This window comes from Miscanthus floridulus, chromosome 5, assembly GCF_019320115.1.
Source record: "Miscanthus floridulus cultivar M001 chromosome 5, ASM1932011v1, whole genome shotgun sequence".
NCBI classification, from domain to species: domain Eukaryota; kingdom Viridiplantae; phylum Streptophyta; class Magnoliopsida; order Poales; family Poaceae; genus Miscanthus; species Miscanthus floridulus.
In genome coordinates, this window is record NC_089584.1 from 54,990,359 (window position 1) to 55,006,711 (window position 16,353).

The 16,353-nt window shown below is 44.5% G+C and overlaps 1 protein-coding gene across 1 annotated transcript; it reads right to left on the minus strand.

The window, feature by feature from the left end:
- Positions 1-11,540: 11,540 nt before the first annotated feature.
- Positions 11,541-13,001, minus strand: LOC136452202 (peroxidase 2-like). Its single transcript, XM_066452839.1, has 2 exons — positions 12,730-13,001; positions 11,541-12,576 (listed from the first exon to the last, which is right to left on the minus strand). The coding sequence occupies exons 1-2, from the start codon at positions 12,937-12,939 to the stop codon at positions 11,815-11,817; spliced, it is 972 nt and encodes a 323-aa protein (XP_066308936.1). The 5' UTR covers positions 12,940-13,001; the 3' UTR covers positions 11,541-11,814.
- Positions 13,002-16,353: the final 3,352 nt, after the last annotated feature.

The window sequence follows — 16,353 nt, forward strand, 5'->3', positions numbered from 1 at the left end:
TTCTTCTTTGAGCCCATCCATGGTTTACCAATGAACTTAGCCTTTACACCATTTACACCCTTGGTAAGCATATAGAAAGAATCAAGCTTAATTGAGGATACATTAGCATTTTTGCTCTTGTTTTTGCATTCATGCTCTTTGTGACCAACTTGCTTGCAACTAGTGCAAAACCGACCATTGTTCTTCACAAAACTAGTCTTGTAAGGAGCAAAGGCCACCTTGCCTTTCTTGGGGGTATAGCCCAATCCCTCTTTGTAGAGAGAAGCTCTTTGGCTACCCAAGCATATAAGCAAGCGGTTCTCACCACCATAGGCTTTAGCCAAGGTGTGAGTGAGCTTATCGACCTCCTTCTTGAGGTTCTCATTCTCAACCATTAGTGAGGCATCACAAGTGAGACCATCACTACTAGATGAGGTGGAAGTAGAAGTACTACAAGAAGGGTTAGTGGGAGCAACAATGATAGGCATAGATAATGATTCATCAATTATATCACAAGTTAAACCTACATCACAAGTCTCAACATGCTTCTTTTTAATTTACTCATTAAGCAAAGAGGAATGAGCCTTCTCAAGCTTTTTGTGAGCCTTGCCAAGCTTCTCATGGGCTTCCTCTAGCCTCTCATGAGTTTCTTTGAGCTCATCAAGGGCTTCCTTAAGGGCTTTTACCTCCTTATTCAAGCTCTTGCATTCCATTCTCTTAATATCAAAATGTTCTTTAGCATCCTCTAGCATGTCAAATAATTCATCTTTAGTAGGTTCATCATTATCACTATCACTATCATTTTCACTATCATGTTCATTTTCACTTCCATCATCATAAGTTTGTACCTTAGTGGCCTTAGCCATGAAGCATGATGGAGTGTCAAAGAGAGAAGGTTTTTCATTGATTGCAATGCTAGCAAGTGCCTTCTTCTTGGTGGTCTTGTCATCATCACTATCATCATCATCACTTGAGGAAGCATCACTATCCCAAGTGACCACATATGAACCACCCTTCTTCTTCTTGAAGGTCATCTTGTCCTTCTTCTTGTTCTTCTTGTTATCATCAACATTGTCGCTATTGTGTGGACATTGAGCAACAAGATGATCTTTGCTTCCACACTTGAAGCACCTTCTTGACTCTTCCTTGTTCTTGGATGAAGATTTCTTTCTTCTAGCATGGTACCCTTTCTTCATCATGAACTTGCCAAATTTCTTGACAAAGAGATCCATCTTCGCATCATCATCATCATCTCATGAGCCATCATCTTCACTTGATGTTTCTTGCTTTGCCTTGCCCTTGGATGATGTGGCCTTGAATGCCATGCTCTTCTTCTTGTCATCCCTCTACTCATCCTTCTTCTCCCTCTTTTCTTCCTTCTCATCATCATCTCTATAAGCATCATCGATCATAATATCTCCCAAGATTTGGTTTGGTGTCATTGTGTCCAAACCGGTCCTCACTAGCAAGGTGACCAACCTGCCAAATCTTGTGGGTAAACATCTCAAGAACTTATTAGAGAAGTCCTTGTCCTCTATCTTCTCACCAAGTGCTTTGAGATCATTGACAAGCACTTCCATCCGATAGAACATGTCTGGCACACTCTCATCCTCCTTCATCTTGAAGCTTGCAAACTTCTCTTTAAGAATGTATGCCTTTGCACCCTTCATGGCTTGAGTTCCCTCAAATGATTCCTCCAACTTCTTCCATGCCTCATGAGCTCTCTCAATGTTCTTGATTTGCTCAAATGTTCTTTCATCCAAAGCATCACGGATGTCACTAAGACCAATGCCATTATTTTGAAGTAGTATTTCTTCGGCGATGGTGGGAGCCTCTTCATCTTCAATCTCAATCTTTGTCTCTACCACCTTCCAAACCTTCCTATTGATTGACTTGATATAAGTTGTCATCTTAGCTTTCCAATAGGGATAATTTGAGCCATCAAATTGGGGTGGCTTCTTGGTGTTGTTGATTTGAGCCATTTTTACACCGAAGGTTGTTAAGCCTCAAATCACGGTGACCTCGACTCTGATACCACTTGAAAGGTCCTAATGGCTAGAGGGGGGTGAATAGCCTATTAAAAATTTCTACAACAACACTTAACAAACCGGTTAGACAATTATGAGGCGAAGCTAGTGTTGTGCCAGCCTACTAAAAATGCAAGACACCTATCACAATTCTAGTATAGATAATATCTATCCACACAAAAGCGATGAAACTACCCTAAGTTAGTGTGCTCTCAAAAGCTAACTAAAGAGCTACACCAACCCAACAATTAAGCTCTCACAACTAGGTACACTAAAGAGCTTCACAACTAGTTTGCGGTAAGGTAAAAAGAGTAAGCAAGATAGTTATACCACTGTGTAGATGAATGAGCCAATCAATCACAAGGATGAATAACAATGAAGACCAATCACCTCAGAATCAATGATGAACACAATGATTTTTTACCGAGGTTCACTTGCTTGCTGGCAAGCTAGTCCTCGTTGTGGCGATTCACTCACTTGGAGGTTCACGCGCTAATTGGCTTCACACGCCAAACCCTCAATAGGGTGCTGCACAACCAACACAAGATGAGGATCACACAAGCCATGAGCAATCCACTAGAGTACCTTTTGGCTCTCCACCGGGGAAAGGTCAAGAACCCCTCACAATCACCACGATCGGAGCCGGAGTCAATCACCACCCTCCGCTCGATGATCCTCGCTACTCCAAGCCATCTAGGTGGTGGCAACCACCAAGAGTAACAAGTGAATTCTGTAGCGAAACATGAACACCAAGTGCCTCTAGATGCAAACACTCAAGCAATGCACTTGGATTCTCTCCCAATCTCACAAAGATGATGAATCAATGATGGAGATGAGTGGGAGGGCTTTGGCTAAGCTCACAAGGTTGCTATGTCAATGTAAATGGCCAAGAGAGTGAGCTTGAGCCGGCCATGGGGCTTAAATAGAAGCCTCCATGAAATAGAGTCATTGTACCCCTTCACTGGGCACAACACGGGGTGACCGGATGCTCCGGTCATATCGACCGGACGCTGGACCTCAACATCTGGTCACGTGATACACGCCACATGTCCCCTCTCTTTGAATACAGTTCGCCCGATCTCAACGGTCAATAGTCGATCGGACGCTGCGGCATAAGTGACCGGACGCTGAGCCTCTAGCATCCGGTCGTTTCCAGTAAGGTTTCAGAAACGAATTTCTTCGACCGGACGCGTCCGGTCATGCTCGACCGGACACACCCATCGTGCGGTCACTCGGTGACTCCTCTGTGCATGACCATGTTAATGTGATCGGACACAGCCAGCCAGCGTCCGGTCGTTTCGGCGCCAGCGTCCGGTTGATGACTGACGCTGCGCTTCTTCAGCTGCTACTGACCGGACACGTCGGTCCTACAGAGACCAGCGTCCGGTCACTTATAGTGACCTCCGTCTTTTCTGTCTAGGGCGTCGGTGGCACTCTACGGGCGAACACTCCGTCGGTGAAGTTCCTAACCCTTGCTCAAATGTGCCAACCACCAAGTGTATCACCTTGTGCACATATGTTAGCATATTTTCACAAACATTTCCAAGGGTGTTAGCACTCCACTAGATCTTAAATGTACATACAATGAGTTAGAATATCTAGTGGCACTTTGATAACCACATTGCAATACGAGTTTTACCTCTCTTAATAGTACGGCTATCAAACCTAAATATGATCACACTCACTAAGTGTCTCGATCACCAAAACAAAATGGCTCCTACCATTTATACCTTTGCCATGAGCCTTTTGTTTTTCTCTTTCTTCTTTTCAAGTCCAAGCACTTGATCATCACCATGGCATCACCATCATCATGTCATGATCTTCATTTGCTTCATCACTTGGAATGTGCTACCTATGTCATGATCACTTAATAAACTAGGTTAGCACTTAGGGTTTCATCAATTCACCAAAACCAAACTAAAGCTTTCAGAGGTCAACTAGATTGTGACACGATTGATAACCAAAGGAGTTGTGGTGCAAAGGTTGCACGGTTCGGGTCTTTTTATCTGAAGTTGGATATGTATGTCGTGTTCCACCAAAACAATAGTTATCTCCACCTAATGGATGATCAGAAACCTTGTTCCCATCACAACGATGTGGATTCAACTAGAGATGGCGTGGGCAGTAGCTGTGGCGACAATGAAGGGCTTAGACCGATGGCAACTGATTTTTTGTGTTATTTTTGTTTTTTCAATTATGGCCATCAGGTCATATAATGATCCGACCATGAGCATTATTTTCAATGTTGGTTTCAAAACGACGTTGACGATATATGCTACTTATCACTATCGAAGGGCAAAACCAACGGTGAAAAGGGTTTTTAGACCCGTCGCCGATGAATATCACTATGTAAAAAAAGCTAATCATAGACATGGGTTCAATGCGTCTCCTATAACGTGCCTGTGATGACAGCAAATAAGGTCATCATAGACGTGTTTAGTAAAAAGTCTATGATAAGTGCTCATCATAAACGCGTTTAGTCAAAATGCATTTATGATAACCCTTAATCACAGACGCGTATAGACAATACACGTCTATGATGACCCCTTATCACAGACGTATTTTGTCTAGACGCGTCTGTGTTGATGAAGTGAAAAAAAAAGAATATAAATCTCAATATCGGAACGGATCTTATATACACCACACATGACACAAATTAACCATATGTTACAACCTTTTCCATATACCATTACTTATACACGTACTGTAACTATTACAAACGAAACGCTAACTTTGGTATTTTTGGTACACGAATACTATTAATTTTCCTAACGATCAACTGTAAGAACAGTATCCCTTTCATATGATAGGTGCTGCTCCTCATCCTCAAATAATGTAGTAATTAGAGGAAACATATATAACTAGTCTAGTTTTGCTGTTCACAGAAAGAAAAAGAAGCCAGTTTTGCAGTTCCTCCGGTAGGCATGACTTTATTTATTATGTCCTGATGAGTTCCGGTCTTCCAGATCCAAATCCAATTCATCTCTCATGCTTTACATATCACTAGTTTGTTCGAGCTTGTAAACATAGACTGATGACATTCAAAGCATAAGAATAACATAAGACTACAACAGCTAGTTCTGCTATTTGCTCCAAATTTAATTTATGTACATGCCAGGTAGCTAGGAGCTTGAAAGTGGACATATAGCTGGTACCTTGTCAAGCATTCTGGCGCTGGTTCGCTCCTCAATCTTTTGCTGCTCTTCAACAGGTAGTTCTGCTATTTTCTGTTTACAGATCATAGAAAGAAAAAGAAAGCCAAGAATCAAAACATAATACATACAATACATTTAACTCAGACTTTAGCTTGCAGGGAGGGGAGAAATGGAGAATCAGACCTGTCATGCTAATTAAAAGGTACAACACCTATAGGTGTGCAAACAGAAATACTAATACTTGGAGCTGATCTTACGTTAGAACAATGAACTAGCAAGCAAGTTGACACAGTGCACTAACCAAACATTTGGAGCTGAACTATTACTAATACTTATAGTCTGAATAGATTCAAGGCATAAAATTTCCAGTCTGAATGCCAGACTGAATTTTTGTCCCAAGAATGTTTGCAAGCAGCTAACTCAAGTTATTCATGGATTGTTATCAAACTTATCAAAACCGTCTCAAGAACTGAAGTTTACCTGGCTAAACAGAAGCCCTCTAGCAAGCAGAAAGCCTGATGTGAGAGTGCAAGTCTGAAGAACAGCACTCCTTGGGGTACCTGAAATGTTATGATCTCCTTCAATATTAAACAATGAATTAATCTTCTTAAAGTTTACTGAATAAATTCAATGCAAAACTTTAGAAAATTAATCTCCTTGGTAATGTAGCACTGTTCAGTAAGAATGTGCTGGTCAACAAAAAGGGCTGAACCAAACACATTTCGGACCATAGCAGAAAGACACACACGAACATAAGTATAGGTAACATTCCAATGGCTTCCCTTCTATTGCTTATTTATCAGATGCTAATAAGCTACAACCAGCAAATATTTTCTGCAGAAACAACATGTACTGGTCATCAATTGTATGATTAGCTAACTCATGAATAGGACTGAACAAATTTCAGAAAGGATGCAATGATGGTTAGCATGCTCCAACACTTGCCCAATAAGAACACAACTAAATGCACAAGAAAACCAGCAGTAACAGAGAGTCATAAAACTTACAGGTTGCATCTATGTCATAAAACTGAAAAATCATGAAACTGAACATCCCTTTTTAGAGAATGGGTGGCTCACCTGGAATCATTTCGCTGAAAAATCCATCTGGAAGCAGGAGTGGATTCGCATACAGGTGCTGTTAATAACCTACCTGCAAGCAACAGAAAGTCTACAATGCAAAACCATTCCATGCAATGTGCAGCTTGCAAAACACATGGCTAAACTTAATAAAGATGATTCAGGCTAGCAGACCTTAATATTTCGAGATATCCATGATGGGACTTAAAATAACATAAAAATTGACAACAAAATACATTCTCGAAATGCTTCTTTGTACTAAAAGCAGTGAAGAAGCATCATCCGGCAACAGAATGTCAACCTTTATCCTTTTGGACTATTTAGAACAGTGGTATAAAGTTTAGATTCAGTTCGCTGTCTCTATCTTAGTGTAATTAGTAGCAGACATTTATATTGCTCTCTGGGAACCAAAGTAGCAGACCAACTGCAGTTAGTAATTTATACTGAATTCCCTAACTCTGTCACAGTGTAAGACATAATTGGTGACTTGTGCTAGACCTGAAAATTGGGAAATTTTTACAATGAAGCTATATACATGTCTAAAGAAGATTCAGACAAAAAGTTTGGACTCAATCTTCGGGTCCGCGATGTTTACTAGACGTGGATTTGTTGTCCCCCGTCTGTGAGAAGATACTTATATCAGAGACGCGTCCTAAGTATGTATCACAGACGTATTTTCTTGAGCCGCATCTGTGATATGTGAGCTAGTTTTTTTTGAGCAAAAACATCTGAGACACGTTTCGACGGGAAGCATCTGTGAACTCATATCACAGTCACAGCTCGATTTCGTGTCACTAGAAATGATGTCTGCTATTTGTTTTTTTTTCACGTAGTGTATTCTAGAGTAGTGGGGTGGCGAAAGAGGAGAGATATTTGAGACTACGAAAAAGAAATGAAAAGGTTAACCTTTCCTGGAATTTGGTTAAGACTGAATTTGAATGAATTTCAAATTAAGCTAGGGGTTTGCACCAACAATGGCCCACACAAAAAAATCATAAGGAGAATGCATCAAATTGTGTTGGTAGAGGTTGTCACAAATATTTTCACAAATCAAACCATCTCCTACTTGCAGAATTTAAATTTCTTTCGCACAATTTAATTTAGTTTCTTGCAATATTCAAAATGTTCAATTTATTCATTTTCAAAATATAACAAAATAGACATTATTGTTATGAAGGGCACCTACTCCCTTCGCCCTATTATAAGTGTACGTCTAGAGTTAAAAATTTGTCCCAACATAAGTGTAAGTCCAGGTATGAGACAACCTAGCTTTAGTTGTCTTTTTCTATTTTCTCTCTTCTTACAATAATTACATTTTTATAGGGTATATATAAAATTTCTAACTAACGCTGATCTCTTCTCCAAAACACTAGAAGTGCACTTATTTTGGAACGGAGGGAGTATGTGCTGGAGAAATATTTTTACTTTTAAATCTTTTTAAATTTTAACTTTAAAAATAGCTCCACTTAAGTTTTATTTTTGAGGTCATTAAGATACTCGAAAAAATAATGTTGGATAATATAAATTTATATTATTTTTTGACAACCTTAAGTATCTCAAATGAAAAACTTCAAAACTAAAAATTTGTAAATCTTGTCGATAACTACAACTTTAATATAAAAACTATTTTCATTGAACACCGTACAAGAAAGATATGATTTCGGTATGCTATTAATATATGTTAACCTTTACATTATTTTTTACCATCTTAACAGCCTCAAATATAAAAATTCAAAACAACAAATTGTAGATTTCATTGTGAGCTATAACTTTCATATAAAAAGTATCTTCATTTAACATCAAACAAGAAAGACATTATTTTTTAAGGCGACAAGTGTTTGTACATGATTATTATGCTACTAAAATTTTATATTGTTTTTTCAAGCATCTTAATGGACTCATATGAAAAAGCTCAAACTATAAAGTTGTAGATCTCATTGAGTTCTACAATTTCCGTATAAAAATCATTTTCATCTGACCTCATACGAAAAATATGTGATTTTCTAAGGTTAAGCCTTGCCACACCACTTCTGTTGCTGTGACAAACAGTACCACCATGCCAACGAGCGTGGCGTGACAAGGTTTTCCAGTTGAAATCATCGTCCAATGTGACAAATCTTGCCACGCCAATACATGTGTGGCGTGACAGCATGATTTTATCACGCAAGGCGTGTTGGCGTGAAGAAAATGGTCCAAATAAAAATATACGTTAAGTAGAGATATTTTTATAATAAAAAATTAAAAAGGATTAAAAAATAAAAAATTCTTGTGCCGTATGATGATAGGACCCATCATTAATTGGTCACTAGTGATGTATGACAAGAATCCGTCACTTATGTCGATGTCAATTGTGTCTTTCATAAAACAGACATCGCTATGAAGGGCATATGGACATCTCGCAAAACAGATAGAGCCGCCGCCTCCTGCCTAGGGTAGAGCCGCCGCCAACGCCTACTCCTCGCCTCCTCCGCTGCTGCCGTCACGCATAGGGCCGCTCTTCTTCTTCCTCTCCAATGCGTCTGCCGGAGACAAGGAGGGGAGGGGACCCACCATTTTCCCCGCAGTTTTTCTAGTGTCTTAGGGTTGAGTCCAAATAAATTTACTAGTGAAATCAGATGATTTTTGATCCGGATCGTGTGTCTTGCAATGAATTCAATGATTGCCACGACGAGATCGCCATTGTAGGCGTCGATTTCATCGACAGACGACCAATTTGTGTCCTTTATCAGCAAGGGGAGGGGTTCTTCTAGGTGTCCCCTATGAGGACAGTGGCTTCGGGTCATCGATCTCATCGTCGACGGTTGCGAAGAGGAAATCAAGGTCTCGTGGTGATGAATCTGTATCATGTGTTGTACCCGATGATGCAACTGCCGATATACTTTCATCGATTCAAATGTGTTTTGGACTGGTCTCGAGCATTGGATCTTGTGGCATGTATAATATTTTATGTTGGTCGTTGGATTGGGCAAAAAGGACTGCACTTTGGCTGCGAGGTTCGAGGGAAGCCATTGGGGAAGAAGGTTATGAAAGAATCTAGATAGGATATTATGTATTTTTATTTCAGATTTTTTTCATGTGTAATTTGAGATGTACTATGCCGAGTTTTAATATAATTAATCTCCATTCCCTTGAAAAAAATGAAAGGCATATCGACAACAGGGCATCTGTCCCGTGGTGAATTAATTTTTCAATTTCAAAATGGGGCCTAACCTTTTAAAAGTTCCTTAAGAGCATCTCCAAGAGTTTTTAATATTTTTTTTTCAAAATCGTGGAGTTTCTAACTCGCCAAATATTGTTGGAAGGAATAAATAAGACCTTCTCCAACAGTTTCCAATAATTCGCTCATAAATATGGAAGGCGATTTTATATCAGAAATCCTATACGATTTCTAAATTATCCTAACCACTTTTATACGTTCTTTCTCTCCTATACATTTGCATCAGGAACCTTTTCCTACTCTTATTCCTTCCCACACCCTTTTCTGTTGAATAACGTGGGTGGTACTCGCTAGCACAAAATAAATACCTCATAAAACAGGATCACTTGTGTGTAGATGATCATAGATTATACCTTCTCGACGCGCGGTGCAGCGAAAGAATTGGCAGAACGAGCATAGTTGATATAGTTGATGTTGAGGAAGTAGTTCGTACGGCTTGACGTAGTGCGCAACTCAACGTCTACGGACGTCCACACATACGGAGAGAAGAAGTGCGGTGACGTAGCGTGCTAGCGCAGGATGACGCACGCTAACTGCAACAGGGTGCCCTCTCTCAGCAATGGCCTCACGTTAGCAGCAACAGGCGGCGGCGTGCGAATGTACCTTGGGAGATTAGGGTTAATCATCATCTGGCAACATCATTAGAGCATCTTCAACAATATCTAAAAAAATACTCCCCAAAAACAGTTTTTTCAACATTTGCAACTGTTTTCAAAATCTCGCGCCTAAAAGATAGAAAATAATTTTACATCAGAGATCCTAAACTATTTTAAAATTACACTAAACACTTTTATATTTTATTTTTGTCTTGTACATTTGTATCAGAAACCGTATTCTAGTTTTTTTCATGCCCACGTCCTTCCATCTCATATTGGGGCGACGATATGCGCCCGTAACTTTACGCGCTTGAGGGTGGTTTTTTAAAGTGCCAAAAGATTGAGAAGTGGGTTTGAAAATTGTTGAAGATGAGTTTTTTTTAATCTTGCCAAAATTCCTGGATTGGGAGAATCTTTTGGATACTCTTGGAGATGCTCTTAGCATTTATAGAAAATACTTTGGGCCAGCTGCATGGCCTAAGGCTGGATAATGAGCCGGCTCGGCTTGTTTCGTCTCGGCTCGTTCTGGCTCGTTAACATAACAAGCTAGCTCGGCTCGGCTCGTTATCCTAACGAGCCAGAAAGCCAGCTCGGCTCGGCTCGTTAAAAGCTTGAGCTGGCTCGTTAAGCTCGTGAGCCAGGTATAAAAAAATACATAAAATATAATATTTGCATTTATCTAAAGTTTGAGAATAATAATAATACAAAACAAATGCATCTAACAACCTTAAATCGAATAAAAAATTAATATGTGCTAATATATATACAAGTATAATAAAATACTATAGTATTCATGCATCTAACAACCTTAAATGATACTTTTTTCCTGGAAGCTTGGCTCGTTTAGCTCGTGAGCGGTTCGCGAGCTGACTCGAGTTGGCTCGTTATAGCTAACGAGCTAAAATCTTGGCTCGGCTCAGCTCGTTATCATAAGAAGCCGAGCCGAGCCGAGCCGAGCCAGCCACGAGCCGAGCGAGTTAACGAGCTTCAAGTTTTTCATCCAGCCTTAATGGGCCACATGGGCCTTTGATTATTGGGCATGAATCCAACACTTTCACATTCAGATTGGCCGATGGATACGAGCGCAGAATACGTGCGGATATATCCGTGCGATCGGTCTATTTTTCCAAGAGTAGAAAGGTTGGGAGATGAGATTGGAAACTGTTGGAGATGAGTTTTTTTTGTTCTCGCCAAAAATCATAGACTAAGAGGCTTTATAGGGAACTGTTGAAGATGCTCTTAGGGCCATGGTGTATAGGGGTACAAGATCTATGTCTGCGTCATTTTTTCGGGGAAAAATCATTAAGCGAGAAGAACGCCACTATTTAACTTGCTCCCTCTCCACTTACGTTGGCAAAAATCTTAGTTGGCATTTGAGATGTACATGTGATTTTCATTTGACTTAAACCCAAAAACTTGGCATTGACCGTACCATTAGAACGGCGTGACAAGCGCAGAAAGGCTTGTCATGCCGTTCTCTTTTGGGTGCCTCACACAGAAAAAAAAAACCAAATGGCAGAGAGAATTTGCTACATTTCTTCAGCGAAGCGCAGTGGAGACCTGATAACAAGATCAGGTCAAACCAATTCAACGAGTACAACATTGTCGCGGCAAAAGCAAAAGGTAACTGAGAAACCAAAAATATGCCCAACTTCATGTGGGGGCGAGCCATAATTTGAAAACAATTTCTTCAAAAGCAGAAGCGCAAACGGGACGAATCTCTGGCTTGCTCAAGAGAATGCTAGCTTCGCTCGCAGCTTCCTAGTTGACGAGCCTGCAGTTCTTCCTTATCTCGCCGTCACGGCCGGTCTTCACGCTAATGGCGGCCATCTTCACCATGGCCTTGGCGAACTTCTTCTCCCAGGAGCCCGCGAACCTGGCGTTGGCACGCACCATCCTCACGGTGTTGGGCGCCGACAGGAGCGCGGCGTCCGAAGTGAAGAGCACATTGTGCGCCAGCACGTTCTTGTAGTACTGGTTGTCCAGCACGTCCGAGCTAACCACGTCCTGGGACACCGTCGGGTCGTTGGCGGTGGTCGGGTTGGCCGGGCACTGCTTCCTCAGCAACGTCGCCAGCGACGCCGCGATGTCGGACGGGGCGCTGAGGCGGGCCTGGACGAAGGAGGTGCAGTGGGAGCGACCGATGGAGTGCGCGCCCGAGAGCACGACCATGTCCTCGGCGCTGAGCCCCTTGCCGGCGAAGGCCGAGATGAGGCTAGAAAGGTTGGAGGACGGGCCAGGCAGGAATACACCGGTTTCGCTGGCGAGTGATTTGCGTCCGTCCAGCCGGCCCGCCGGCATGTGGAAGCTGACCTTGGAGTTACTGAGCAAGTAGGACGCGTCGCGCCCCGCGAAGGCGACGATGTCAGCGCAGGAGACCGTGCCAGGGCACGCCTTCTCGACTGCGCTCTTGGCCTCGTCGATCACCTCGTAGCCTCGCAGGCTGGGGTTGTTGGGACGCCCTAGCTTCTCTGGCTGCGGGTTCGCCTGCGTCGGGTCCAGCAGAACGGACGCATCACAGCCCTGCACAGATACTCACTTTGGTCAGTGACACGTACGTATGTACGTGTAGGATGAGTACATACTACATACTAAACGACGTGCCATTTCTCGTCGTCCATCCCATGCGTGCGTTGATGCAATTTAATATACCAGCAAGATCAATGCAAGATGTACCTCGACGAAGCAGTCGTGGAAGAGCATGCGGATGAGCCCGGCGCCGACGCCAGCGTTCGCGAGCACGGCCTTCTTTACCGCGGTCCTCACGAGGACCTCGGCACTGGGACACGTCTTCTTGTAGTAACCCACCTGGAGACCATGGGTCGCCGTGGCCAAAAGCAGGACGCATGAGAGTATTACGCCGAACGTCAAACTGCTGGTAGCCATGACTATAATCAAGAACGGCAGCTGATCAGTCTACACTACACTGTTGACTGTCTTGAGGTCGAACTGGAGAAGTATAGGCTGTGTCCTAATGCACAGTCCAGGTGGCTATTTATATAGATGGAAGAGTAGGTCGATGGCTCCATGCATGTTATGCATGTCCAAATGGCATGCTTGTTTTGGGATATAATATATAGTATTATTAGCCGTCGTAGCTTTATTTGGCTGGAGTTATAATACTGTGGGGCAGCTTTACTACCGGCGGCTATGAGCAACCAAACACGGCTTGTCATGCTGGCCAACCACGTTTGGGCTATGTATTACCACCTTTCGCAACAATACTCTACTAGTGCTCTTCTTGGGAACGCCAATAAAGCCGACGTATATTGTTTTCTACTGGTACGTACTTCTCAGACAGCATGCAATGTGACTGGGCAACACTGCCGAATGATTCTGCTTCTGCACAACTCGATTAAGTTGGACCCAATAAATCTGTCGTCATTCACCAACCACGAGAGAGGATTGAGTAAAGTAACTAGCGTGGAATAATACTAGCATAGGTACAAACTTGCAACATGCCAACAGCGAGTTCATGTGATTCGCAGAAATTGGCATCCCAACATTGGGAGAAGTATAGTACTTCCCTCGAAAATTGTATAGTACTTCCCTCGAAAATTGACATCCCAACAGACATTTATGTGTTTTCAAACAGATATGTAGTACTAACATGACCACGACGAATGAGAACTAAGCAACGTGCTTGTGCAACTGCACTTACAATGTTTTTCAATTGGAGCGTGTTAAGCCGCGTGTGGGAGCGCGCGACCTCGGCCCCGTGTTCTTCCTCCTCGCGCCGCACGCCTTTTTCCTGCCCAGCGCGCCCTTCCTTCCCCACCACCGCCTCCTCCCCCGCCACCCCCGGCCACGCCGCCCGCAACCCGCCGCCACCCAACATACAGGGCAAGCTCGCCGGCGTCGTCCTCGACCTCGCACCGCCCCCACCGCCCCTGCTGTGGGGGGTACGACTCCGGATACCCACGGTAGACCACATGGGCTACGCCCCTAGGGGTGGCCCAGCCCACAAGAAGAAGCCTTGTGAGGCACGACTCTGCTCGGCGCCATCCGCAAGACATCGGGAAGATATCCTGAAGATACTATGAGATCTGTTAGGATATGTATGATCCCAAGATTCCTGTAATCAGTTATTACTTTCCGGTTATCTCTTAGATCTAACCGACTTGTAACCCTGCCTCCCGGACTATATAAGGCGGGCAGGGACCCCCTCTAAAATCACGGCATATCATACGATAGCTAATACAAACCAACAGACCACATGAGTAAGTTATTACGTCATACTGACGGCTTGAACCTGTCAAACTCGTGTGCCTCTGTTGCCTTCTTGTTCTTGATCTCGTGCTCCTCTACCGATCAATCTACCTTCGTGGGATACCCCTCGGAGGACTGCCGACGATAATCTGTCGACAGTTGGCGCGCCAGGTAGGGGTTGTGCGTGCTGTTTCCTTGTCGAACAAGATGGCTTTTTCCGCAGGCTCTTCGTCCCTTCCACAGCCCGGCCAGATCTTCACGGTCGGATCCGTCTCGTGGGTCATCAACGCTGACGGAGTCGGAGAGCTCCTCGAGCCGGAGCAGATCGGTTCTGCGCCAGCCACCCCTGCACCTACAACTGCAGATCCGATCTCGAAGGCGATTCCGAGGTCTCTTTCGGCAACAACTCGTCGTCCGCTTCCTCGCTACCAGAGGAGGCCGATCAACAACGACGATCTGATCGAATCCATCGATCGGGTCGGACTGAAGCTCGCTGATTGTCTCTTCGTCGCCGAATCGGCACTGGACACTCTGGTTCAGCGCCGACCACCTTTCGATCTGGATCTATCAAAGGGTGCTCGGGAAACTGCATGGGCTACCTTTTGGATTCTCCAACACCGCCGCCGCTTACCAGCATGCCCTAAGGGGCAGACTCGCCGACCAGATCACTGTCCAGCTCCCGCCGGTTGTCAACATGCTACACTTAGGCCGGAGCCCTGGGGCGCACCTCCAGACCATCCCGGAAGAAACTCCGGGCTTCGAGTCTTAGGGCTCTACGGAGACCCTCGCCAAAACCTTCTCCGATCAATTTCTCCTCCCACCCTTCCAGGGTGGCGCGATCTTCAACGTCAGCATTGACAGCCCTCCTCGAAACGGCGAAACCGAGGAAGAGTGCGCTGCTCAGGAGAACCGAAATGTCAACCGCACACAACGGCGAGAAAACGAGGCAGCCATCGCAAGGGCCGAGGCTGCTCGGAATAATCGGCTTGACTCTCAAGGAAGACCGCTCCCGCTCTACCGCGACCTCGACGAAGAATTTCTCCACGTCGACGGCCACGACATCTTCAAGACTTCAAGCGCCAATTTGGTAGTAGCCGCCAACGAGCTCGCTCATTTCCCTCAAACGCCCGAGCTCGCCAAGATCGCCGCCATGCTTAAAGCGGCTCACTGTCAGGTCAATGAGATCCGCGAGGATCAGAGACCTTCGTGCTCTACGAGCATGATTCACCGATCAGCTGCGCCGAGGTCCAATCGCCGCCCAAGTCAAAGCCGTTTTGCCGACCAGTCATTACCCCTCCAAGGGGGACCCAGGGGGCATCATGCCGAACACCATCGCCAACACGACCAGGAGGTCGAACAGGACGCTAGGGTACATCTTAGCAACCTCCGGGATGCGTGGCGGCGTATCGAGCACCGTCGCTTTGGTCGCCATGAAGACGAAGTACGTCGCCGCTAGGATTACGAAAGGGAGTACGACAACCCGGACTCAGCCCTTGAGCCTATCCCCGACCACAATGCCGCTGATTACGATGTCGACAATCCTGAGGGGCCTCTGGCTTTCACAAGGGCACTCTGAACACTTCGATGGCCCCATGATTTTAAGATCACCGGGGTCGAGCCCTACGAAGGAAGAATGAACCCAACTCAATGGCTGCAGGCTTATGCCACTACCATCCGTGCCGCCGGAGGAGACACCAACGTTATGGCAAATTATCTCCCTGTCATGATCACGCCACCCGCCATGAGCTGGTTCACCAGTCTTGCGCCAGACTCCATCGGCTCGTGGGAAAAGTTGAAGAAAGTCTTCACCGACAACTATATGGCCACGTGTACTCGACCCGGCACGAAGCATGATCTCAGCCGCATCAACCAGAAGCCATCTAAGCTCCTCTGCAGCTACATCCGGCGTTTCTCCAAGATGAGGAACTATCCCCAACATCACGGAAGCTGAAGTCATCACCGCCTTTATCCGAGGGCTCCACCATCGCGAGCTTCGCTCCAAATTTAATCGTAAGCCACCAACCGGTATCGGCGAGATGATAACTACCGCCAACCAGTACGCCGATGCAGAGGAAGCTGAGGTGCGCTTCA